A 24947-nucleotide genomic window follows, 5' to 3' on the forward strand; every position below is an offset into this window, starting at 1 on the left:
GAACAACAACGGGAAAAAAAAAAAGACATTCACGACGACACCGTGCTTTGCGTTACGGGTGACGCGACGCCGCTGTAAATAAAATGGCGCGTTACTAATTTAGATCTCTGTCAGATAAGACCGACCTGCAGGACGTCATCAGTGCTCGTCGTTCGATTGCGTTTCGATACGACTCGATCTGCACTCGACCGTCTATCTAACTAAAAGTGTGCAACAACGTGCGGAAACATGAGAGCGCGGCAAACGCCGCGATTATGGCAACAGGATTATTATTCATATGAAAATACTGTCAGTTTCGTATTAGTATTGCGTCATTATGTGTACGATGATGTTTATCTATATGGCCATGGGCGATCGAAGTGGGGACAATTATGCGACGACGCAGAAACGATTAGCGATAATGACTTCCTTATCGACTTTTTCCTAAATGCACGTCATCACTGCGTGGTATAATTATAAAGCATTTTATTAAAAGATTATCGTACACAATCACACACTTTTAATATATCGTATTCGATAGTGTCTTCCGACAACTATATTATCTACACAATCGGTTTTAAATCGGTTGTAAATTTTTAAATCCCATTCTTGCGCCTTCCGCCACTCAATCGTGAAGGAGATTTGATGACTGTCAATCCATAATATTTTATTATTAGTATCTTTTTTACGTCACGTCTGACGTCTTACTGCAGACTCGATGATGCCGGCAATACATTTCGTGCATCCGCAATTCACGTCTCACGTTTAGGTGCTGACGTAGGCTTCGCGAATCCATTCGCGAAAGTGACCGACGGAGGTGAAACCAACGTACGAATTGTAATCGCAAGTGCCTCTATTTTCCGGGCTTACGCTCACAATGCCGCGAAGATACCAAATGCCATCCTTCTCGAAGCACAAGCCGCCGCCGCTGTCTCCGTCGCAGACACTGGAGCCTGATAATCATATGCAATTACTTTCATTACGCAAGATTACGAAACATCAGCGAAAAACGCATGCGCATATTTTTATCGAGATTTACGTGTGCAACAAAGATACAATTACTTACAAAGTTACTTCATCAATCAATCGCTACTCATTATCATTATACTCATTCACTATTATGTAATAATCTCTCGTGGAAATTCTCTATGAGCAACGTAAATAAATCTCGCAATCATCCGCGGACATAAACTCACCGTTCAAGTGGCCGGCGCAGAACTTGTCGGACGTGAGGAATCCTCGAAAATCTACCGGAACCGTGGACAAACACTGATCGTACGGCACGAACGGCATGTCGACTTCCTGTAAGGTCTGGGTGGATTCGCCTTTGATGTCTTTACCCCAGCCGACCACCTGAAATCACGAAGTGAGCTCACGTGTGTCCATTTCATTTTCTCTCTTTATATTTCGCTCTTCCTTCCGCGAGCAACGAGCGAGGCGAGCGTGCTCTATCAAAATTAGAGATAGATAGAGCCCATACGCGATCGGAGATCCGACGGAAACTACCCCTCTGCGTGTATTTGCGGCAATTAGCGTGGACACGATGTAACAATGTTGCCCAGCGCGCACGCGGCCAAAGTTTAGTTCGAAACCATGCTGCGTTAATGCAGTTTACAACTATTAGTTCGCCGAATGTACTTTCGCTCGGACACTACAAAGCGCCCTCGTAATTAATTGAACTGCGCTAAGGCGGCCAATTAGTTCGGTTTCTCACGATTGATACTTGGCCAGTGTTACCTTGCCGGAGTGTCCCACTTGCAGCTGCTCCCTCTCGTACTCGTTGTCCCAGTCTATGCAAACGGGCCTCACCAGGGTAGTCAGCTCGAAGGGCGTTTTCAGTTTTAGCAAAGCTATGTCGTCGGCGAAATTACCCCTCGCCCCCTGGTATCTACCGCCCGCTTGGATGCTCTCTACCCAGGATTTCTGCGCGTATTTCTCTCTGGCGTCCCAATCGCGAGCGTGCTTACCGGCGGCCACGGCGTACTTGGACGCGTCATGGAGTCGGTTGTAAACCTCATCGTAGAAACAGTGAGCCGCTACGGGTACACACGAAGAGAGTAAAGAATAAAGCGATTCGCCCTTCGCGATAATTTACCTGACACGACGAGATTGTTGCTAATTAAAGTGCCACCGCATATCTGCTCGTACTCGTCCGTGCGTTTCTTGGCGTAGATACCAACGTGCCAGGGAAATACCCCCACTTTGGCTTGGAATCCGTTTACGATTAAGGTGTTGCCACGTGCGACGGACGTCCCGCATTCTAATTAAGCGGAATATCATTAATATTTTCGTAGTATTTCGTAGTGTTTTACGATATGATGGTAAGATGAGTACGTAAATCACCGGATCGTAAATCACAAACCGGAAAAAGTCTCGGAATTGCAATCTTAGATGGCAATTATTGAAGAAAAACATTGCACGGCCCGCTGCTAATGGACGGCAGCATCGAGCATGCAAAGATGACTAGTTTAATTTGTCGAGACTTTTTCACTTTGGTTCCTCGGGAAACATGCAAATGACGAGTACCTGGTAGACAGCGAAAAACACGACGGTCCCATAAACCATCGTCGAGACACGTGATCTCCCTGTAAGCCGGATCGTTCGTTAAAGGTAATTTATAAGATGATTTACAAGCGAGTGTAGCCCGTGTACCAGGCATTATACGCTCGCTACAGGACACCGTTTCCCCTTGGTAGCTGCAGGAAATGTCTACGGTGGTGCTGTTTAACGGTGGGCAGACTTCTACGAAGATAATCAACGGGGAAGGTAAACAATAAATTTTATATCACACGACATACCGTTAAATAAGAAGAATGTCTTTGCTTCTAGCAAAGACATTAAACGTCCTCTGAGGATAAATACACCGTCGAAGTAGACTTACTGAGACACGAAGGCGGCTGATACCACTGATTGTCGACACAAACAGAAATAGTGTTTCCGCTCAGTACGTAATTGCTTTTACAAGTAAAATTGAGTATGCTGTTTTTGGGAACTGTATCACCAGGATGTTTAGTACAATGGTGATCGCAACCGCCCAACACGTAACGTCCACCTTCCGGTTGCTCAGGCAAAATGCAGCCATCCTCCTGATTCCTATTTCTGTAATTTCACGAATATGCAATATGATTCTTATATTTAAAGCCAAAGAGAGTTTTTTTTTAAAACAAACAGAGAAATTAAAAAAAGCAAAGAAAAAAAGGAAAATTCTGAAATAAATATAATTATTATTATTATAGAATTTGTTTATAATATATTATATTATAAATTAAAAAATAATTGAATGGCATTTGAATGGAAAATTATTTAAACAAAATTAAAAAACGTTTTGCTTACTCAATACAATATTGTTCGTCGCTAGCATCGAAACAGTCAACTTTCTCATTGCATCTGACGCTTTTTGGCAGGCACTCGTTACTTCCACAATGAAATTCATTATCTCTTTAAAATTATTAAAATTGTTTGTTAGTATTTAATCTAATGTGAACAATAAATATATTCTGTTATACATTACATTAATAAAAAAATTTATTTTCTATTAAAGCAATTGAATGTACCTGCACTGTTGACTTTTTTGTGGAGATTCAGTTCGATCGGGTATACGATTATTTGGACCGTAAGGACCTTCTCCGTTATTGGAATGAGGTCTTTGAGTCGATTCATAAGAACCTTCTCTATTATTATTGGAATGAGGTTTTTGAGTCGATCCAAACCCGTTATTTGGATTTGGATGATTTTCACCTTCGATCGAACTTTCGGTATTTTCTTGGTTCCAGCCCGAAGGACGTTTGTTTAATCCTGGAGGACCACCGCCCATTAAACCGGGAGGACCGCGGCCACCTGGTGGCCCTCTGCCATTACTACCCCCCCATTTATTATGACCCGGTGGTCCGGAAAAATCATTGTTTCCGCCCCACTTAGAGTGGCCTGGTGGGCCATTCGCGGCAGCCGAGTATTGATCAGAAGAACTATTCCAAGTCTGCGCAGCATCCTGTATGGACACTAAAAGTGCATAATTATTTCTGCGTGTAAATGTTCTCACATTGATTATTGAAGAATTTTCTTTAATACATAGATAATATGAAACAGGAGTAAGTTAATTTTATTAATTAATTCCTACTAAGATTCTCGCCTTGTGATTAGCAAGAAAAATCAATCAGTAATCTGATATTAAACTGATTGTGTCGTGAATAAAAAAGAGATAAACACACGCACGGGAGGCGGTAATGAATTCTAAATCACTTTCAAGGCTTCTCAGAAATACGCGAGGAATAATACGCGATTGCTCCGATCTTTAAGCCGCAAAAACCTGTCAATGTAAACTTGTGCGAGAATTCGTAGTCACGCTAGTCAGTTTATAAATATTCAATCATCATCCAGCGAGCAAATATTGCGCTTGGTTTCCCGTTTCACATTTCTATTCTGATTTCAAGTACAGAAAAGAACTTCCCAGAAACACCGCGATGTATCGCGTTAATATTCGCGATACTACGTGCCGCGTTTGTAACACGCACCGTACAGCACATAATATTTATAATTATTTGGGTCGGATTTTAGCCGGCGCATCATTTTCATCCACGCTAGATTAATCTCACTGTTGTTTGCCCGCCGACCTAACCGGTTATTCCGCGAGCACGCGCGGAAGCGTGTGTCGGATGAGAGAACGCGATGCTTAATCTCGCAATTAAATCTCACTGCGCGAACTTTCTCGCGGCTGTTCTTCGCACGGAACTCCGCGGGAGCGGGAAGACACCGCGTCGCGTCGGGAACAAGCAGGCAGGAGGTGCGGATCCCAAACATTATGTAAGTTACTCACGCGACGGCAGTAGGATCAGCAATGATAGAGCCACCGAGAATGCTGCGACGCATACGTTCCTAACCGGCATGGCGATCGCCGCTCATAGTCGACGACGAACTGACCGTGAGTCCGACGCGTCAGATCTAGTCAGCACGCGGAATGCCCCACGATAACGTAGAGATCATTTCTCTTGTTTAGACGGCGCTAAGTGGCACCGTACCAGGGAAAGATTTCGTGAATGATACCATCAATGATCAATGACGTTTCTGGAAGCTCGTTCGTGAGAACTGATTTCAATACAATTGTATAAATAATATTGTGAACGCGCGTTATATCGAGAAATGTGTGACTCACGGGTCACGTATTATCTCATACGTAAAAAAACACAATTTAATGACGTTTAATAAAACGATTGATAAAACGATGCAACCGCGAGTTCTTCGCGCTTGCACTCTTAATGATTTTGTCTCCGCGTGATTTTATCCAGGGGCCAGCATGCGGCTTGGTCTACTTGCATTTTATGTTTTGGTATATATGGTTTATATATAGGTTGATCGATGTGATATGTATATACATATAGTTTCATCAATGTGCTCGTTACTCTACTGAAAGTTGGCAACTTTCGCGCACCGTATTACTCGCGATAAGAGCAAGAGTCGATAAATTCAAGCAACTCGGCTGAAGCAATAATCACGAAAATGAACGTTTTACTACAGAAACATGGAGCCAAACATATATATAAGGTCCCGGAAGGATTACGCGAACTATGCACCGACATCGCACGCGAGGTTGTTCGCTCTATGAAATCGTTATTTGACTTACCTTTTACCGCCGTCACGTCAAAGGACGATTAAATTATTATCTGATCCGTACAGGTTCTACGCTCGCAACCGAGAAACATTTATTGCTTCATTGCCGATTACGTAGAAGCGCTTTTGATCACACGGGAAAATACAAAAGGTACCGCATCGTTTACAACAATTTCGCAACATTTCGATGTCTTGATTCAATTGCAAACAGACGCTAATTGAAAACGTTAAATTAATTAATTACTGATGTTTGTTGATACATACGCACCGGGAAACTCTAGTTTGTGACCCACGATTCATCATTATGTAAATGCAAATTCAAAGGCTGTAGAGAATGACTGCGTCATCCGTGCTGTAAAATTACGCGCGACAATTATAAATCTGTATAATCGAGCATCGCGTTCTTCTTGCATATTGCAATTGCAATTGCAATTTCAGTCGCGGTGAAAGTCGTGAACAATATTTTATCGGAGAGCCAGACCGTCGTGGATATTCTTCACCGGAGCGGTTTGAGTCTACAGCAGATCGCCCGCGCCGCGCCCAGGATTCAGGTATAAAAATTTACTGTCGCGTGTCGGATAAGGATCCAGGGTGCAGTTAAATAATATTTCAGACCATCTCTCTCTCTCTCTCTCTCTCTCTTCTTCCTCCTTTGTTTAGACGGCGTTCCGCGCGTACTTGGACTCGGTAGACATGCGAGCGGCCCAGGTGTACGACGGTAATTACACGGTGAATTATGTAGAAAAACAATTTTGCGGCGGGTAGACCCGCCCCACGCGCGCGGCATTGCTGTAAAGCGCAAACGGGCACAAAAAGTACGTGAGAGAAATTCCTCCCTTTCGACCGCAGACGCCACTTGCGACGAAAGATCCAAGGTATCCCTGGAGAGTATTCTGCGAGCGAGCGGGGTCTCGCTGGAACAGGCGGAGAAGTATGCCACGATAATACAAGTATGCGCTAATTACTTATACGCGAGGTCTCTCTCTCTCCCTCCGTCGCGGTTCTTTGAGTCATTCCCGACGTTATTGATCAGGCCGCTTTCCGTGGGCATTACGAGAGGATGCTGTTAAACGAGTCTCGGGGCATGATTCAATGGCAACGAGCGGCAACGAGGACCCTCGAGATTCTGAGAAAGGCGGGAGCTTCGCGAGCGGAGGCGTCGAAAGCCGCCATTCTGATACAGGCTACTTATCGCGGATATTATACGAGGAAAAATCTAAAAATGAAAATGGGTATGGTCACTTCAGATTACGCGCTTCAAATTACAAAACAATACTTAAAATCGTCACGGCCCTTTGCACAGCGGCTGCACTACCGCCAGAGAAAGAGACAAGCGAGGCAGACATGATAAAGCCTGAAGAAATCACTCAAGCCTGGCTGGATATGACGTATAAAGACTTAAAACTGATGCCGATAACAGCAAACAAAGCTGCTTCCATTATACAAGTAAATAAAGAAATTATTTTGCATTGTATGTAAAATTCTTGATTATTTCATCAAATTTCTACGGAGCAATTAATTGCTACGAATGTTATAAAGAAAGCTTACAGACAGTATCGTCTGAAAAAAAGTGGCGTTATCCTATGGATAAAATTAGAGAGATCAATGGCGGAAGAAGAGAGATCAATGGCTGTTCTTAAAAATTTACATCAGAAGGTTTTTAATGAAGTCATAACCCGTGCGGATATTCCCGTGGAATTCCGTAGTCGAGAGGACTTGACGAAAGCTGGAACTTCAACGGAGGAACTTCAGCATACTTCTAGAGATCGATTGACGCGTGCTCGCATGATGAAGGAAGATGGTGACTTTTATTTTACAAAGTAACATTTAGTTTAAACACATTACAGAAAATTAAAATAATATCCTAAAAATTCGGAAAAGAAACAAAATTTCCCCACTCTTTTTCCTCTCTTTCTTCTTTTTTCTTCTCATTAAAAGGAAAATACGAATCTATATCATCTATATCATCTCGATATGCGAACAGAATACGACGAAGAGGCTCTCGCTCGCATAGAAAAACCCAACGAATTACTTGAAAAGCTGATAGACGAAAGCATGTACACGATCGACATGTTAGAAAATTGGAAAAAAGATCGCGAAAACAAAAAGGACCTGGAACGTGACGAAAAAACAAAGCATACATAGCGTGCAAGATTAAGAAACAGGACTTTCCAGCGGGGGCGGGGGAAGGAAGAGAGAAAAACATTGTGATACTGTGAAGTCCTTTCAGGAGGCCAGCGGCGGATGAGCCAATTAACATGAAAGCTGCGGGCGAGTAGCGCGAGAAAGGAAACAAGACAACGCGAGCATGCAACGAACACAAAGAGTTCAGCAAGCGAAAAGCTGCCTCCGGAGGCTGCCGAATGTAGGAGACACACCGTTGGCTTTTAATGCACATGCTTACGTTCGATAATTCCATTAACGTGCCGCTCTTCCGTAGTGAGTTTAAAATTCCCCTGGACAGAAACGGGCTCTCTGACACTGCGTATTACAAGTAAAATGAGTTAAGAGTTAACTGTCCCGTCTGTGTAACATTAATTTAATTCAGGCGATATGAGCTAAACCTTCATCCAAAGTCCGATTTGCATAATTTTTATTCTCGACGTTTAGCGTTTTAATATTCCGTTACATTATTTCCGCTACATTAGTGCACGGCGGGGATAAGTGTTTTAAGAAGTTAGAAAAAAATTCAATATAGTTGGAATTGTAAAGGCGCAAAGGAGCGACGATTTTGCTTAAATTTTCCAGATATGTCGTTCTTTTCATATGGTACTTATCACCGCCAATTAAAATATAGATAAAGAAATACGAGTTCATTTTACATTGCTTTTTTTATTCCGATCCGATTTCCGGCACGCGACCGACATTTTTTATGCGGAAAATAATTAGAAAATAGTAAAGCGGACGTAGAAGGTCCATTCACGGGACCGAAAATGGATTAGAAGACATGTCTACAAGTCTGCGCTCGGGTCGAGCAGCAGCGGGTGGCGGCAGCCGTCTCGTTCAAAGGAGACTTCAATCGGTCGAATTCACCCTCCGGCGGCTCGTGTCGGCTACATCCACGTCCGCACGTCCTCGCAATCGCGGCGGTCCCGCAGCTCTCGCGATGCGCGGCTTGGCAAATGTGTTTCACGCTCGGCCCTTCGTGCGGAATCGCGTTTACGCTCTCGAGCGGCGACGCCGGCTGATCGATGATTTCCGAAGTCAACGATTTGTTACGCTCGTCCTTGTCCCCCTCCTTGTCTCTGTCGCCCGATTGCATCCTGTCCCAGCACCTTCCGCCGCGCCACTTCCTGCCGGCTTTATATTTTTCAGCGAGAATGCACATAGAGTCCTTGTGATTGATAACAGCAACATCGCCGTCCTCGTCCTCGTCGTCGTCCTTGTCGTCGTCCTCGTCACCGTCGTTGTCGTCACCACCCTTTTCCCTGCGTCGTTCTTCTCCCTCGTCGTTCCGCTCACGAGAAGCGGGTATTATTCCAGAATACTCCTTCAAGTAACACCGCTGCGCGTACAATCGACCATTCTCACCTCGCATCTGATCGCGCGAGCTTTTGTGCTGAGCTTTCTCGCCGGAGATGCCATTTCCGCGCATCTCGCACCTGCAATATGAATGATGCGAAAAGAGTGAATTAAATTGAGATTGCAACTGCGGACTGTTCTTCTCAATCACATAACTTCTCTCTCTCTCTCTCTCTCTCTCTCTCTCTCTCTCTCTCTCTCTCTCTCTCTCTCTCTCTCTCTCTCTCTCTCTCTCTTCCTCGATTTCTTTTTTATAATAAGAATATTTTATAAAATTTATCAAAAATATGTGAAACGCAATGACCAATGCTTCATGCATAAAAATTCCTCTTGACTATTATGACTATGATATTAAAAAGATCTGTTATTACCTCTTTGCACTTATGTACGAATTGTCACGTTGCTCCCAGCAGCAATGTCGATAGACGCAATCGTGGTAATCGCAGTGGTAATTATGGCGGTGATGATGGCACCTATTGCAACGATCGCACGACAAACTCGATGGATTCGAAATGGAGTCTTCCCGTGGATGACACTCGCACCGACATCGCCAGATCGAATCCACGATTTTCCGATGAGTCGCCGAGGTACTCGCCCTCATCCACGTGTCTTCGACAGCCGGACCATGGCCCGGAGTGTCGCTGGTAACGAGACCCTCCTTCGCGTTGACGTCAAGATCGATGGGTGTTCCATGACAGCTCGATTCGAAATCCTTGCCTCTATCTCCCGTAAAGTCGCCGCACGCGACCTTGTCATGCCTCTCGTGAGGTACAGAATCGCACAGACGATTTACGGGATCTACATTCGTGCGCGGTCTCGACTGGCAGCGCTCCTTACAATGATGATAGAATGTTGATCGCGCGGATTGCGGGATCCGTTCTGTCGTTTTGATCGCTTCGCCGTCCTCCGTCATTCTCGAGCTTACATCGCACCTGCATTCACGAAAAGAAATTATTTTACGCAAGCATGCGTCCCATAGCGTCGCTTCGATTTTATATAACTTCATCTATGCCCCTAAACTCATCAATGACTCCTGATACCAAAATTACATTGTACATGATAATTTGGAGAAATATGCATGGAAACAATAGTTTTACTAAAGTATCAAAAAGTTTAGCTAATTGAAATAATGTGGGATATTCAAATTGGGTTGGTTGATAGAGTATCAAAAAACTTTGCAACGTTTAATCGTTATTATCCCAGATAAACATCCCAGATAATAATTTTGATGGCTCAACAAAATGATTTTCAGATCTATATTTAAATTTTTTTTAATCTTTCAGTAAAGTTATTCTTTCTATGATTGTTTCTTTTTATAAAAACATTGAACAATCTGAACTAAAGATCCAATATGAATTATTAGAGATCTTTCCGCGGTACGAAATGTGAAACATGTTATAGCGCTTCGCCTTTTCAAGCAAAATTTTAAGAGATAAAACATCCGTCTTCTTCGATCCAATAAGGATTATTCTCGAAGCGTATTCTTTTATAATACGCACGTATGATAAATAGGATTTTTAATCCGATTGCCGAAGAGAATCATGAAAGCGAGAAGTAGCGGAGGAAAACCTGTCCGGCTCGACCGGTTTTGCAAATCCGTTTTTATGATCGGCATCTGATGACGTGGACTCCTCGCACTCTCTGCTCGGCACGGTATCGACCGCATCTCCGCCGCTGCACTCGTTCCGCAGCTCCGATATGTCCTCGCCGATGTTTCGTGTCCGACAGCAACTGCAGCTGATCGAGCTCTCCTTGCTCCAGGAACGCTCATAATCGCGATTCCGCACACTCGTCGGACAAACGTGATTAGATCTCAAGTTGCACGCCCGTTTCACGTTCAGCGTGGAGCTCGATCTCGCTTGATTGATGAGCCCTTCGCGGCACGTCGCGGTTTCCTGCGTGCTCTGGAAAGGCGCATCCGTCAGAAGCGTTAATAAATCGTTCTCGATACAGCCGACGTGAAATCATGACGCGAACTCGGAAGGAAACGGAATCCGGTCTACGACAAGTTTAAGGACACCTTAAAACGTCATTAATTTTTTTTTTTTTTTATCACACCATTATGTATGTCTACAAAAAAAAAAAAAAAAAATAATCAGCCTTTCCTTCACCGTGGATGCATCTGCGTATAAACCTTTGTATTGAGGGATGCACGTTCAACGGTGCTCTCGAGGCCGAAGTCCTTCGGAAATTTGCGGCGGGCACGTCGAAAAGCGATCGCCGCTGCGACAAGCTGATGAGACGACGACGGACAAAGCGACATTACCGAAAAGCGATTATGGTCGCTACGAGCATCCCTGTGATGTGGTAACCGGTTCAGGCGGTGACCCTGATTACGATCGATTCTGGAAATTCGGAATAGTCGAGATACAGCCTCCGCAGCCTGTTGCCCAACGAAGCACGAAATATTTCACGCGTGGAGAAAGGTTACCGATCAATATCCCAATTGACGCGTGTAATTTGTCAATTCATACGCGCGTAGTACCGTCGTTCGCGTTAGCTTCGCCCAATCCACATGACGACGTTTAAAGTTCATTTCTCTATGCGAGATGTTTTGATGCGAACATTTGAGATTTTTATCTCGAAATAATTAATACTATTTAAATATTACTATTTAAAAATTATATATAAATTAAAAATATTATATTTAATATAAAATATGCATCAAATTTTAAATTGATACCGTTCTCTTTATCATCTCCCGAGTTTCAAGCGGGGCATTGAACTCCTTGAAAATTAATAGCGGCGTTTTGAGCTGCGCCGCAAAAATTCCCTCTCGATCTTTCACTTCCGGAGAAGGAATTCACCACGATGACGGCTATACAGTGCGTCCCGCTGTCCAGCAAATTAAACTTCCCCAAAGTATCGGAAACGTGGCCGCGTAACTCGACGAGAGCCGCAAGTTTTCTGACGTAGCGGCTAACAGACTGCCGGATTCGAATAACGAGCCAGTTCTGCGGCTTTATCGAATTTGTATCGAGCGGAATTTTGCTCTCTGTCATTCCTCATCTATCCTGGAACAGGGACGCTCAGGGTCAGAATTTGATCATCGTTGTATGTGCTGCTGCACTGCTGCTGCTACCCTTCCTCCCATCAACCTGGCGGCATTTAACAGGGCTAATTGCGACGATCGCTTGCTGCAAATGGAAACGGTGCGGTTTTACCGCTGTTTGCCAAATGACGTCGATGCGGAAAACGTTAGATCATTCCGCATACGAGAGACGCAACGATAGGCAAAGGCTTTATTGACATAAAAGTGTCTATTTAATTGGCAATAACGATTTATTATTGATTTTTTTCATAAAAAAAATCACATACATCGTTATATGAGTTACATACTTAAAGATAAATGGAGAGATGATGTAATTTCGTCGAGAGGAAACGCATAACGTGATTATTTGCTTGCGAATGCAAAACAAGTGATTTTCGAACGCGTCTCGATCAAAATAATAACACTTATCCTTTCTCACTAGATTATATGTATACATAAGTTGTACATACAAAAATCACGCGGTATGCGTACCAAGATGAGCTTTGCAATGAATAAGTAACTCGCCAACGTGGCGTTATTTTCATTTGTAATCTCACATTACACATCTTCTTCTATCTCTACCTCTCTTTCTCTTATCCTCTTAATATATAGAATTTAAATTGTATATTATAAATAATTTTTAACATTTTTACAAATTTTTACATGATGCATTCAATATTCTTCTCCCTTATTAAATATTATAAGATCGTAACATGATGTAGTTTCAATTATTCGCCTTTACATCGGACTCTTGCAGTTTGAATCTCGTTGTTTCATTGTCACTATCATTACACTATCCATTGAAACGACATCGCTTAAGATCATCGTCAAGATACCGGAGTAAGGAAGAACGTTGCCTGTAGTTTTATGACTTTCAGTTCATCCACGGTGGGCAGGACGTTGGCGGCTGATATGTCTGTGAGATTGGCACCTGATAATGCTGTACTGTTTGTGAAGGATGCTGCGACCGCGATTGTTGATGATGCGGTGGTGGTGGCGGCGGCGGATTGCAGATCGACTGCATCAGAGGATTGTAAGGTGGCGGTTTCGTCGTGTAGGGCGGCATTTGATTATACTCGACATTCAACGGCTGCTCTAACGCGGCATTCTGAGTGGGAGAGCGATTACCGTCAGCGGGACCTAAAGACAGCACCACTACGTCCTTGAAGTTTTTGAAATTGTCATATATTTTACATAAAAGAATCACGATAATATATAAATTTTTTTATTTTTAATTTTTATTATTTATATGGAAAAATGAATATAGCTATAAAGAATTTCAATGAAAAATATATAACGCGTTTAAAATTCAAGAATTAATTATTTTAAAATATTTTGACATAATAAATAAATCAAATAAATCAAATTACCTCGTGACCTGATCTGAGGTGGAGGCATGTTAATAGGAGGCAATCCAGGACAGATTGCGGGAGGTTCCCCTTCCCTTGGAATCGGTGGCGGTCTACCCCAAGGAACTCTGACATGGTGACTTTGCCATGGCGCTTGCGGCGAAGATGGAGGTGGTAAAGGTGGCCCGTTTCCCACATGAATATTTCCAGATTCTGCCATCACATTCTGCTCATTTCCTATTTACAAAATATATCATACAATTTACAATTGCATAACAAGTATTTCTTGATATACGATATATGTATATGCCGTACCTGAAGATAATCCTGCAGGCTTTTGTTCGAGGTTCCGTTTCTCACCTAAATGATTAAGATACATGATATAAAAAGAAAAATACAATACATTCTTAATTATACATAATATAACATCGTATTTAATATGGCAAATTATGCGATGAAATATTGTAATGTAATAATGGGAAAATTTTCTCGCTATGTCCAACGAAACGCGCGAATACGATTATAAATAATCTTGACAGGTCCAATGAACAAATGTTCACAAATGGAAAATTAAACGTTTTTTTTTTCTGAATTTGAATGCAAATCTAATTACGAGACAATTGCTAGAATTGTATTCTATTGTATTACAAGAAGACTGCTGCCGGTTTTTATCTTCTGCTTGAGATGTATCACTGTAGCAATGAAAAAAAATTTAATTCTCTAAATTCGAGTTTAATCTTATCTAAGTTAAATATTAGGACAATATTTCACGCCATTAACCATTGCCAAATTAGCAGAGCGATTTGGCAATCGCTATTAGAGTCTGAAAGCAAGCAATGCAATTTTTACATTCTTGTATATATTAGGTTACCGTTCATCAATCACTAAAAATTTGAAGCCATACAGTTATTTGCTATCTGGATACAAAGAAAATATAATCATTAAAATTATATATTTTTCAAATTTCTTCCAAACTTTTCCAATATTGATCACTGCTCAGAGCACTGCAACAAAGATGATATCATTTAAATAATATATGATTTGCATAAATAATGTGTTACTCCCCATGTGTTACTTCCCATTAATGTTATATAATAATCTATAACAATAAACATCTATTTAAACTCTGTAGTCATCTATATATATATATACATATATATATATATATATATATATATATATATATATATATATCCTTCCTTGGTAATAATCTCAGCCGAAGATACGGTAAACCTAAGGAATATAAAAGTCCAAGTCCAAGATATCAAACTTAAAATGGTAATATCAAAAATATATATATAATATGCCTTAACATAATCCTAATAATATTAAATATAGTTAATACTGGATAAACAAACACTGAAGTAGAAATTGACAGGTGTTACACTTGTATCTGAAAATGCAAATTTATTTAATAAAAAGAGCACTATAAAAAAAGCATTGAAATTAATATACATGAGACATCTTCGTAACTGTATAATACGTGCAGTGCTTTTTTGTCTAATCTAAAATAATAATAAGAAATAAATTTAAAGATAACTATAATCAAAGCGTTTTATGCAGTGTGAGATTGCAGTAATCCATTTCCGGATGTCCATCTCTGCAGATATTTTCAATAAATGCACAAAAAGCAATTCGCTAAGATGTAAATTAAAAGATTAAGGAAAGTTTTCGTAATATGCTTACCGCAAAATATTATTTACATTAATAATATACTATGGTCTAAGAGTATTAAGAAAACAATGCTAGATACCTATCTGAAACATATGTTATTTTCCAAAATTATTTTTGAGAGAGAGAGGAAAAGAGATTTTTAAGTTATATGATTATATGTCAGATAATAATTATAATTGCCAATAACAAAGTTGTATTCAAGAAGGTATCCAAAGTTGATTAAGCAATTAAAGTCAAACGCCCTTCAAAAATACAATCTTTTTACTGACATGGCATTTTATATCCTGTATTGCATCTTTGATTTCCAAAAGATATCCAGCATTTTTTCAGACTAAATACTCTTAGTTACAGACCTGTGTGTTGGTGTGGCTTTCGATCTCCGTGTTGCAGACCCGCAGGTATGGATGATGGACCATGTAAGACTTGATGTTGTCGATCACCTTCTCTGCTTAAACAATGCAGGTGCGAATTATTAATTCCAAAATAACGATTGTACAGAAACGTTTCAAGCATTAAGACAAAAATCACCTGATGCACACCCTCGGAACTACTTCTGAAATATGGAAAATACCTGGTTTTACCAGATCACAGTTAATGATGAGCTTACATTTAGAATGTTCTTAAAAACGTAACTGTAATGTCACAACGCATTACAATGTACGTTTAAATAATTTGTATGTAATTAGATTTTAATTTGTATTCTACAAACTATATCGTCGCACATTCCATTTATTTTGACTCATTACATATACTAAGAAAATATATAATTGGTGATTCTGGCAAAAGCTGTATTTAGTGATTCTAATTTTATAGAATTATGTATAACATGAGGAAAATGCAAGTATATTATTATCTTTGCACTATTTTTGCAAAGATAATAAAATTGCTTCATATTGAAGACAGTCTATACAATCATGCAATCAAAAAAAGAAATAATATTGTGTGAAAGAGCAAGATATATCCATAGTATACAATTATAGATAGATCCATAGTAAACATTTGTGAATAATAGTGAATAAAGTTTAAATTTTCTATCAAAATAATTTATTTTTGAAAGCTTATTTTATAAGCTCAAAAATAATTTGTATCTTAACATGGATATATCTGGATCTTATAATAATTCTTGCTTATATAATATATATATATATATATATATATATATATATATATATATTAAAGTTATTAGATTTTAGAGAATATAACAATGACATATCTGTGAATAAAAAATATCTATTACAAAAATCTCATAAAGAATATTTAAATTTTTATTTTCTTCACTTTTAATATTATTGCAACGCCTCATAATGCGAAAGCAGGTTTCTGTAAGAAAACGACAACAACAACAACAACTTACATTTTCTTCATGTAATTCTAATAATTTACAAATTTGTATTTCCTACAAGTGAAGCATAAGCGATTTGAAGCAGTTGTTTCTTTATTGATTTCTTTCTTCATATTGATAGAGTTTTTAATCCTTGATTAAATTCTTTGCACGTTTATGCTATAATATCCTATAATTCTGAAAATTATCAACTCTTCTTTAGTAGTATTTATTTTAGAACTTTACACTTGGTAGAGCAACTTTATTCAAGCACATAAATACTTTTCCATCCAACCTACCAAGGTATAGCAAGCTAAATATATAAAATTATACCACCAGAGTTACATTAATTTATATATTCCTTCTATATAGTATGTACATCAGTACACAATGTGCGATTGTTTATTATTTTATACAAGGAATATATAATGTGATTTTATCAAAATTACATTAACATATACATTATATATATATATAACTATCTATAGATAAAAATAATATTTTTTGTTTTTTTCCACTTACCCTGTGCCGTGTCGTTGCGCAGGTAACGGAGCACATTGATATGGTGGAGGTGGTGGTTCCTGTATTATATATTTTAAAAAAGATTTACACGATTTACACGAATACTGTTTAATTTTCATCGAATATTTCAATTTGATGTACAAACATTTGCCAATAGCGCCTTACCTGACCTCCCTCAACATCTGAAAACCTTCTCTTTACTCCATGTGATTTTTGCTGTTCCGGCGAATCGGGCTTTTGCTCAAATTGTTGATGCGGTGGTTGCATCGCATAATGTACTTGCGTCGGTATATGACCATTCTGATATTGTATATGTTGAGGATGATATTGTATTTGAGCTTGAACTTGCGGTGGAGGTATGTTATGAAGAGGTATATTTTGTGATGGCATTTGCATCTAAGTAATTAAGAAAGATATATTTCGCATAATAAAAAAACAAAAATGTTTAATGTTATTACCTGCAATTGTCCTTGTGATTGTGGCATTTGCTGTGGCTGCTGAGCTTGATACAGCCACGGAGCATTCTGCGGTGGAGGCGGCTGCGTCGGTGGTGGTACACTGGTAAGAATATTCATAGAATTCGACATCTGATTGATTGACGGCGGCGGCACTATTTGTGGAGGTGGTACTGGTTGCGGCAACGGTCCCTGCTCCACTGGACCCTCTTGTTGATGCTGAATCTCATTGCCAGGTGGAAGCGGTGGTTGTGGATGATGTTGGGGAGATTGAGCATTAGATACTAGAAAAGTTTGCGCGGGCGGCGGTGGAGGTACTTGTAAATGGAATGGCGGTGCATGACCTTCGAATTGCGGAGATATTATATGTTGGACAGCTTGAGATTGCTCATGATTCTGTTGTAACTGAGGCGGAACGATATGCTCACCAGGTTGCAAAACAAACTGCGTTTGCGACTGTGTCGCGGGTGCCTGCACCTGCTGATATTGTATCTGGTAGGTTTGTGGAACGGGAGGAGGCGGTTGATTTGGAGGGAAATTTGGCGGTGGGAAATGAAGATGTAGCAATGGCGGTGGCGGTTGTTGTGTTATATTGAGCGGCGCCGCGGGTGGAGGTTGTTGCAAATTGACATTAACAGTCTCGATAATTCCTTGGGATGGCGTAGCAGGCCTCTGTACATTAGGCTGCGTATACACATACGACACTGCTCCGCTCACGGGCGCATTGCTGCTTGTCATGAAACTCGATTGTGGAGCACTCTGCGGCGGTGGTTGACTCATAACATACATTTGCGCTACAGGTTGTGGCGAGGACTGAGATCCTGGTTGAATACCTTGGATTTGTAATGGCTGGCCAGGATGTATCTGATATTGCACTTGACTTACTGTTGACGGAGGACCGATTAATTGTACTTGTCCAACAGGTGGTGGTGGCGGCATAAAAGTTTGTATTTCCTTCAATAAAAATATTCATTTGTATTATAAAATTTATCTTTATCAAGCAGCTTTATATGATATCACAAAATTTCAACCTAATCATATACCTGAGCTTGCGGAGGTGGAACTAAGGGTCCAGTATGAGGCGGTATATGTACTCCTGGAGGAGGAACTGACACACTAGGACCTGGAGTACCAGCTACAGTAGCCGTAAGAATTGTTGCAGGTAATGTTACAACATTACTTTGTGGATGTTGTATAATATCTAAAACATGTCCATTTTTAAGGAAATGAATATCTTTATAATCATTTATTATCTTCTCTATTAATATTCTACCTTGATGCTGTATTGCGACCACATTTGGCTGGCCTAAAGTACCAATGTTCATGGTTTGGAATTGGGCTGTAAATGGAAAAATGTCATGTTACACTGCCTATCTTAATTTTAAAATTAACGGCAATAAATACACACTTTGTGGTATTTGTGATTGTTCTATAACTTGCTGTGGTTGTACCGGTGGCGGTTGTTGCTGAATATAAGTTTGCAATTCGGACTGTATCGTTTGTATTAAATTAATAGCTAACTGCTTAGCATTTTGTAGTGCTTCTGGCTTTGGATGTCTAAAAAAAAACCGGTATTTTATAAATTGTTGTTTATCTGGTTATAATTGTAATTATTATGCAACATCTCATTCTTACTCTATATACAAATGAAGCGGTTCTGGAGATTCTGCTCCCAAAACTGGGTCAATAAACTGAGACCCTCTACCTCTTAAAGTTACATTCGCTCCAGTTTCGCCTTTGATATAAACTAAATTTGCATCGCCAATACCTAATATTCGCCCACGTAAGTCAAAACCTTGTGGTGCATTCTCAATACCAACGCAAATCTTTTCCTAGTAAATTGTAAATATCAATCAATATAGCACATAAGAAAGCTCGTTGCAATTGTAAGTAAAATATGAAAAAGGATTATTTACTACGCTTGTAACTCCAGAATGCAAGCTCATAAGAGGTGGTGGAGCATTCGTAAATCTGCTTGGTCTGTTTAAAAAACTCTGATGTTCCGTTTTGATAATTTCATTAATTTTCTGTATTGCCACTGTAAAATAAAATATTTATTAAATATATAAATCTATTAATATCAAAGACAAAAAATAATGTAATACATACAATCAACATTATGTTTCGTATGTCCTTGTATATAAAGATACAATGGTCTTTCATTTGGGCAACGCAACTTTTCTTGTTCTGTCATAAAACGCCCTCGTGTCGATACAGTTGCTCCTATGAATTAATACATAATACATAACATCAATACATTTATATAAAAACTATACAGTATGGATCAAAACAAAATAAAAATTTACCTGAATACGAATTAATTTCATCCTGTGTGTAGCCCTTGGTAAGTAAGGTTCTGGCACTAGGTGGTGTCTCATTGATCTCAAATTCTGATGTATATGTTTCTCCATTTTTAAATGCTGCATTTGATGCTGCTATCTAATTGCAAAGGATATCACATCAATTGAAAAAGAAAAAAAACACATCTGCTAAAGCCATTCACATAAATCATATATGCAGTACCTTATTATTGGCGTCAGAACCTCTTATTTTTCCTCCTTTAGCCATAGAGATGAGATATAAGCTACTGGAAGCAATGTGGTAATTCTCATGACCCCAACATTTTCGCAGATTGCGGATCTTACTTGCAAATAAGTCAGATTAACGAATCCAGAAGGAAAGAATGTAACGATTTGTCTCAGCACGCGCCATAAAGTACTGCCAAACATCAAAGCTCATAAATCATTGGAGCAATAGGTTAGGATTCAATATAAAAGGGTTCGACAATCGCACATCATGAACGCACGCATCTTGTACAGCGGGCGATTATTTTAAATGGTCGAGTCACCAAGATCTACAGCGATCAAGTACTCCTCACGTACCGGTAGATAAATATCGTTTAAAATATAATAAAAATTCGCTTAATTACGAACCGACGCCAGTTACAGACTTACTACATTTGCGGAAAGAATCGAAAGGCTTCCTGGGTGAGTTTCGGAACGCACCAATATTTTAGATGTTGCAAATCTGCGTAGTGGACAGTCCAAAGAAATTTAAACAATGAGGTACATAAATATTTCAATTGCAACATTTTTATACAGGAAAATTTAGTCTATAAAAAATTTGTTAAGTCATGAGAATTTTTTATATTCCCAATATACAATCGATATACTCTCGATAATAAAAAATTTTCTCTTTGAAAAGTTAACTTAACATTTTTTAATAATTTTAAATTTTTAATAATTTTGAACGAATAAGTTGCGTTAAAGGAGGGTGATATTAATGTTACAAAAAATATTTTGCTGAATAAATCTATTTAGTTATTTAACATTACACGTACATCTTTTCCATTTATAATTAAGATATAATCACAAATGAAATCATATATCGCGCTAACTCTCAAGAAAAACAATACAAACTTATACATCTATGCTTATTTCTATAAATGCTAAGGATAACAATGTTATCTCATTAGCTAGCACCATTCATTATTAATAAAAGTCAAACTTCAAATGTATTTTCTTAAATCGCGTGTTAAAGAAATACATTAAATACTGTTAGCATTTAAATAAATTGTCGAAATAGATGATAATCTTATTTTATTAGAGAATAAAAAATGGTGTTTTATGTTACTTTCGTTTGATACTACTTTTCGCATTAGTAACAAGATTTTTTCAAATTCTACATTGCTTTACGCATTGTGTAAGTGACAACTATTAAAATACTAACTTTTACTAAAAAATATTCCACATGCTTTAGGCTTTTATTGCATTAATTATTTTTGCATTGAGAAGTGCTATATATTAAACTACTTACGGTTTCAAATTATATTGATATAGATATTCCGAATGAGAAATATTTTAGGCAAAATCAGAATGTATGTACGATTAAACTCCTTCTTGTACTTATTTCCATCTTTTTTTAACATTGTTATACAACTATATTTTTGGTTTACAATGATGTCAATTAAAACGATAGAAAAATAGATTGTACATCTCCAATTCTAAACATCAAGCTTACTTGTATAATTAATTAATAATTAACGTATTAACTATAGCTGAAAATCCAAAAACAATTTTAATACTTAAATTTTTAAAAGACAAATATATTCCGTAATATCTTCTGTGAAAGATCAGAATGTATATAACATTATTGATATATATACAAATACTGTCATAAGATTTGCATATTTCTAACTGATGAATTTATCAAACATACTATTTAATGAAATTAAGAGATATTATCTATAAAATTATGAAAAAATCTTGGGTTAACTCCTTTGGCATGCCCATAGATGATCACTTAAATCAAATCACAAGATATATATAATTGACAAAATTCGGCATACTTTTTACATAATTTGTAATCTGATGTTCAGTCAAGTCAGGAATGTTATTGTACGCGAATGATATTACGTGTAAAAGATAAGCTCGGGTATTTGACCTTCTTCAGTAGATGTGCCATTATTATCTCCCAATTCGCTGCTAAATTTAAATTTCACTTTCCCATTTCCTGAATCACAATCGACCAACACCGTTTTCATTCCTTTTGTGCCATAATATGAATATGGCCCCTGAAAAATAAACATGTAATTTATAATTCTATACTATATATTTTTTATTTATTTATTTATAAATTGGCGAAATACAACATATAACAACCTTGAAAGTTGCTGATGCCGTATAAATTGTATTTGGTAAGATTTCCGCTAATTCTTTGAACATTAGACGGTATGTGTACTTTGATCCATCACAGCTAAAACTTGTTGCATTTGTAGCTATCACTTTTCCCGATGCAGTGTGGATTAATTCGACTGTCACTTCATATATTGCTGGCTCTTGTGTACTACCGTAAACTCCATAACCGATCAGAAAGATTCGTCTATCCACGCTAAATCTGCAAGAATTAGAATACTTTATGATATCGGACATTTTCATCATTAATTTAATCATATGCATAGAATACAGATTATGTTTTACCGAATACGATCGCTGGTTCCAAAATATCCCCATCTACTTTTAGTATGTTGAAACCTGCATACAGTCTGTTCCTTGCCCGTCATGCAACATCGTGGCATTGTTTGAAATCCCACTGAAGGTTTGGGATTCAATATAAAATATGAAAATAAAGATAAGACCTATAAAATTTAATTGTTAAATGTTACATGATAGCTCTTGTGAATAATATTCAAAGTATAAACTCTTTAGTTCAAATATAATAATTTGTAATATAAGATGTATATATCCAAAGAATATTGCATTACTAGCCTCTGAATAATTTAACAAGCCAGATTGCGCTGGACCTGCCGTGAATTCTTCTTTTGACATAAGTGGAAAACGAACCAAAGACAAAGCATCGCCTAGAACCAAACGTTGATTTTCTGGAGTAACCGGTAATTGCTGCCTTACACATTCAGCCTCAGACCACCTATTCAAGAATAGAATATTCAAAAATAGAAAATTATATAATATACAATGTGTATAGCGTAAGATATAGTATAAATATTTCATCTACAATTGTGTTGCAATGTACCTTAGGACTGCCTGAAATAGTTTAGATTCCCTAACACGAAGAGTATCCCTTTCTAAGACTATCATCAATGTGTCAATATCAATATCTGTAAATCCATCTGCATTGAAGGCCTCAGTTGTAAATCTGTCAATGGTATCCAAACATACCGAGGCTAATTGTGGTTCATCAAACAGGCGGGCTTGCGTCAACAGCAAGAAAGCATTATCACTTGTTAAATTATTTTTTAAAAAATCAACGCAATGCTTCTCTAAAGCAGCCACCGCATATTTCTTAGCAGTGTATAACGTTGTCATCACAGTTTCAGGATCTATCTGTATTTCATCAGTGTATAGAAAAAGTAGCACTGCCAAAAATGCAACAGGCTCTACATCAGGTACTTCTATTTCCGAAGAAGCTGTCGCAAGCGTTCCATTAAACATTGCGTCAAATACAGCGCTTCCACAGGACAGGACTAGTTTATGAGCTGGTATACGTTGTTGTTGCGCTCCTCTTCCCACCAGGAAAGTCACATCCGACAGTATCTCATTGTTAAATAGGAATACAATTCTTTCGCGCATCGTTGCCTTTGTACCTTGCCAATTGTACATAACTGCAGGTTGATTCTGCGTGGAAGAGTTTTCCAAAGTAGCATTATTCTGCGTTCGCCCATCCAAATACGATGTATTTGCTGCATTAGTGGGTGGCCGACTGAAAGCACCGAGTAGAGCTATATCAGATAACAAATATTAACAATTTCGCCGAAGTAAAGTTAACGTTTCGAATTAACATTTGGAGAGAAACTTTGAGTAAACGATATCAACTCAACAATATTATTTGATGGCATATTATTTGATGACATGGGGTGATGGCGGAATAAAGGTACTTACTTATCGCCGTTCGAGAGCGAGGTCTCACTTCGCGCGGCGGACGCCGAGCTCAGTGGCTGGTCCTCGTCGCCGACGAAGTTAAGCGCACGCCGTGCCCCGGAGAGGGTGATATTTCGCAGTGGTTCCCGCGACGACGACGACCCGCCGCCGTCGGCGCTGCCGCTGGCCGTCGTCGTCATCGTCGTCGTCGTCGAGCCGCCAGCCGCCGCGTTCTCGGCCATGTCGCGCTCGTCCTCGCCGTGTGCCGTCAGTCGCAGGCTCTGCAGCCTCGCCGCGACGTTCGGCACGTCGTTCAAGGCGGTCTCCGCAGACATGTTCGCGCACCAGACGTAATACTTATCGAGATACTGCCCCGTCTCATTTAATCGCGTCGCGTCGCTTCGCGCCAACGCGTGCGGCGGCGGAGCAGCGCTTCGGCGGGCGCGGTTTCACCGTGTCGCAAACTGCCGCCGATCGCGATTCTCTCCTTCGAGATCCGGATCTTCACGACCCCCACCGAGGCGCGTGAACGAATATGTCAAAGGACGCACGAATGACGACGACGCGTTGCGACTGTAGCCTATAGCGGTCTACGACGACATTCTACCGTGCTCCTCGCCGCAGCCCGTTCCTCGACCGTCCACTTTGCAGAAGCGCGCGTGAGAAAAACGAGGGGAAGGGGTAAATCTTCGCGAGCGACACTGACGACTGACGGGATATCTCGTTAATACTCAATCGTCAAGTGATCGCTTGCTCTGATGATTACGCTTTCCGTCCTGAACGATTCATCTTATTATCATCTTTCATATTCATTGCAATATTTTGAATTTAACTTTATTAAAAAGCAATGTCGATTTTTTTCATAGGATCAGAATCCAAGATCAGGACTGAGACCTGTAAAAAATTACTCGTATCAGAGTGAAGCTTAAGAGCCTCATTCCGATCTTTTTCATGGGACCGTCAAAAACCGCTGTATACTAGCACCCCCATTTTAGTATATTGGAATTAAGTAGTCACTTCCATTTTTTGACATTGTCGATAAAATCCCATTCTGGTGTGTGTCCATGCTGCTTACACAATCAGAGAGAAATCTCTCTGATGAAGATATTGACA

General features: G+C 39.3%; 5 protein-coding genes across 9 annotated transcripts; 1 reads left to right on the top strand and 4 right to left on the bottom strand.

Annotated features, from left to right (window-relative positions):
- Nucleotides 1–448: 448 nt before the first annotated feature.
- Nucleotides 449–4937, bottom strand: LOC105432625 (modular serine protease-like). Its single transcript, XM_089085542.1, has 9 exons — nucleotides 4793–4937; nucleotides 3534–3978; nucleotides 3313–3417; nucleotides 2861–3078; nucleotides 2506–2721; nucleotides 2075–2239; nucleotides 1717–2015; nucleotides 1176–1332; nucleotides 449–932 (listed from the first exon to the last, which is right to left on the bottom strand). The coding sequence occupies exons 1-9, from the start codon at nucleotides 4860–4862 to the stop codon at nucleotides 745–747; spliced, it is 1863 nt and encodes a 620-aa protein (XP_088941668.1). The 5' UTR covers nucleotides 4863–4937; the 3' UTR covers nucleotides 449–744.
- A 1324-nt stretch (nucleotides 4938–6261) lies between these two features.
- On the top strand, nucleotides 6262–7728 carry LOC105432549 (Radial spoke binding protein 15). The gene is made up of 6 exons (XM_011647405.2): nucleotides 6262–6301; nucleotides 6433–6533; nucleotides 6617–6815; nucleotides 6887–7029; nucleotides 7123–7384; nucleotides 7568–7728. Exons 1-6 carry the CDS (start codon nucleotides 6277–6279, stop codon nucleotides 7726–7728), a joined length of 891 nt encoding a protein of 296 aa, XP_011645707.2. The 5' UTR covers nucleotides 6262–6276.
- LOC105432548 (uncharacterized) lies at nucleotides 7373–11706 on the bottom strand. 2 transcript variants are annotated; one of them, XM_089085543.1, is made up of 3 exons: nucleotides 10675–11706; nucleotides 9477–10037; nucleotides 7373–9185 (listed from the first exon to the last, which is right to left on the bottom strand). In XM_089085543.1, the coding sequence occupies exons 2-3, from the start codon at nucleotides 10016–10018 to the stop codon at nucleotides 8522–8524; spliced, it is 1206 nt and encodes a 401-aa protein (XP_088941669.1). In that variant the 5' UTR covers nucleotides 10019–10037; nucleotides 10675–11706; the 3' UTR covers nucleotides 7373–8521. The 2 variants fall into 2 exon arrangements, with proteins under 2 accessions (XP_088941669.1, XP_011645706.2); XM_011647404.2 differs by having other exon boundaries at nucleotides 10605–11706.
- Nucleotides 11707–12368: 662 nt separating this feature from the next.
- On the bottom strand, nucleotides 12369–20437 carry LOC105432624 (uncharacterized). 4 transcript variants are annotated; one of them, XM_089085532.1, is made up of 16 exons: nucleotides 19981–20437; nucleotides 19764–19896; nucleotides 19567–19680; nucleotides 19374–19495; nucleotides 19093–19289; nucleotides 18866–19014; nucleotides 18731–18796; nucleotides 18501–18658; nucleotides 17886–18411; nucleotides 17461–17801; nucleotides 17168–17398; nucleotides 17003–17061; nucleotides 15513–15604; nucleotides 13801–13845; nucleotides 13507–13722; nucleotides 12369–13291 (listed from the first exon to the last, which is right to left on the bottom strand). In XM_089085532.1, the coding sequence occupies exons 1-16, from the start codon at nucleotides 20023–20025 to the stop codon at nucleotides 13011–13013; spliced, it is 2775 nt and encodes a 924-aa protein (XP_088941658.1). In that variant the 5' UTR covers nucleotides 20026–20437; the 3' UTR covers nucleotides 12369–13010. The 4 variants fall into 4 exon arrangements, with proteins under 4 accessions (XP_088941658.1, XP_088941656.1, XP_088941657.1 ...); XM_089085530.1 differs by having other exon boundaries at nucleotides 17461–18411; XM_089085531.1 differs by having other exon boundaries at nucleotides 12369–13276; nucleotides 17461–18411; nucleotides 19981–20436.
- Nucleotides 20438–20754: 317 nt separating this feature from the next.
- LOC105432547 (BTB/POZ domain-containing protein 1) lies at nucleotides 20755–24503 on the bottom strand. Its single transcript, XM_011647403.3, has 6 exons — nucleotides 23856–24503; nucleotides 22990–23676; nucleotides 22725–22884; nucleotides 22437–22594; nucleotides 22119–22353; nucleotides 20755–22030 (listed from the first exon to the last, which is right to left on the bottom strand). Exons 1-6 carry the CDS (start codon nucleotides 24167–24169, stop codon nucleotides 21869–21871), a joined length of 1716 nt encoding a protein of 571 aa, XP_011645705.2. The 5' UTR covers nucleotides 24170–24503; the 3' UTR covers nucleotides 20755–21868.
- Between the last annotated feature and the right edge of the window lie 444 nt (nucleotides 24504–24947).

Source organism: Pogonomyrmex barbatus, unplaced genomic scaffold (assembly GCF_055798465.1).
Source record: "Pogonomyrmex barbatus isolate J1 unplaced genomic scaffold, ASM5579846v1 scaffold10, whole genome shotgun sequence".
In the NCBI taxonomy this organism is placed as follows: Eukaryota; Metazoa; Arthropoda; class Insecta; order Hymenoptera; family Formicidae; genus Pogonomyrmex; species Pogonomyrmex barbatus.

Coding starts and splice junctions, on each gene's coding strand:
- LOC105432625 (XM_089085542.1), bottom strand. CDS start 4,862: ATGCCGGTTAGGAACGTATGCGTCGCAGCATTCTCGGTGGCTCTATCA. Junction 2,240..2,505: donor TGTTTTTCGCTGTCTACCAG/GTACTCGTCATT, acceptor CCGCTTAATTAG/AATGCGGGACGTCCGTCGCA. Junction 1,333..1,716: donor AAGTGGGACACTCCGGCAAG/GTAACACTGGCC, acceptor TCGTGATTTCAG/GTGGTCGGCTGGGGTAAAGA.
- LOC105432549 (XM_011647405.2), top strand. CDS start 6,277: ATGCGAGCGGCCCAGGTGTACGACG. Junction 7,030..7,122: donor AAGCTGCTTCCATTATACAA/GTAAATAAAGAA, acceptor AATGTTATAAAG/AAAGCTTACAGACAGTATCG. Junction 7,385..7,567: donor TCGCATGATGAAGGAAGATG/GTGACTTTTATT, acceptor ATATGCGAACAG/AATACGACGAAGAGGCTCTC.
- LOC105432548 (XM_011647404.2), bottom strand. CDS start 10,876: ATGAGCGTTCCTGGAGCAAGGAGAGCTCGATCAGCTGCAGTTGCTGTC. Junction 10,038..10,604: donor AAAAATCCTATTTATCATAC/GTGCGTATTATA, acceptor TCGTGAATGCAG/GTGCGATGTAAGCTCGAGAA. Junction 9,186..9,476: donor TCGTACATAAGTGCAAAGAG/GTAATAACAGAT, acceptor TTCATATTGCAG/GTGCGAGATGCGCGGAAATG.
- LOC105432547 (XM_011647403.3), bottom strand. CDS start 24,169: ATGTCTGCGGAGACCGCCTTGAACGACGTGCCGAACGTCGCGGCGAGG. Junction 22,885..22,989: donor CTATTTCAGGCAGTCCTAAG/GTACATTGCAAC, acceptor ATTCTTGAATAG/GTGGTCTGAGGCTGAATGTG. Junction 22,595..22,724: donor GCTTGTTAAATTATTCAGAG/GCTAGTAATGCA, acceptor TAAATTTTATAG/GTCTTATCTTTATTTTCATA.
- LOC105432624 (XM_089085530.1), bottom strand. CDS start 20,025: ATGGCTAAAGGAGGAAAAATAAGAGGTTCTGACGCCAATAATAAG. Junction 19,290..19,373: donor ATTCTGGAGTTACAAGCGTA/GTAAATAATCCT, acceptor ACAATTTACTAG/GAAAAGATTTGCGTTGGTAT. Junction 19,015..19,092: donor CCGCTTCATTTGTATATAGA/GTAAGAATGAGA, acceptor GTTTTTTTTTAG/ACATCCAAAGCCAGAAGCAC.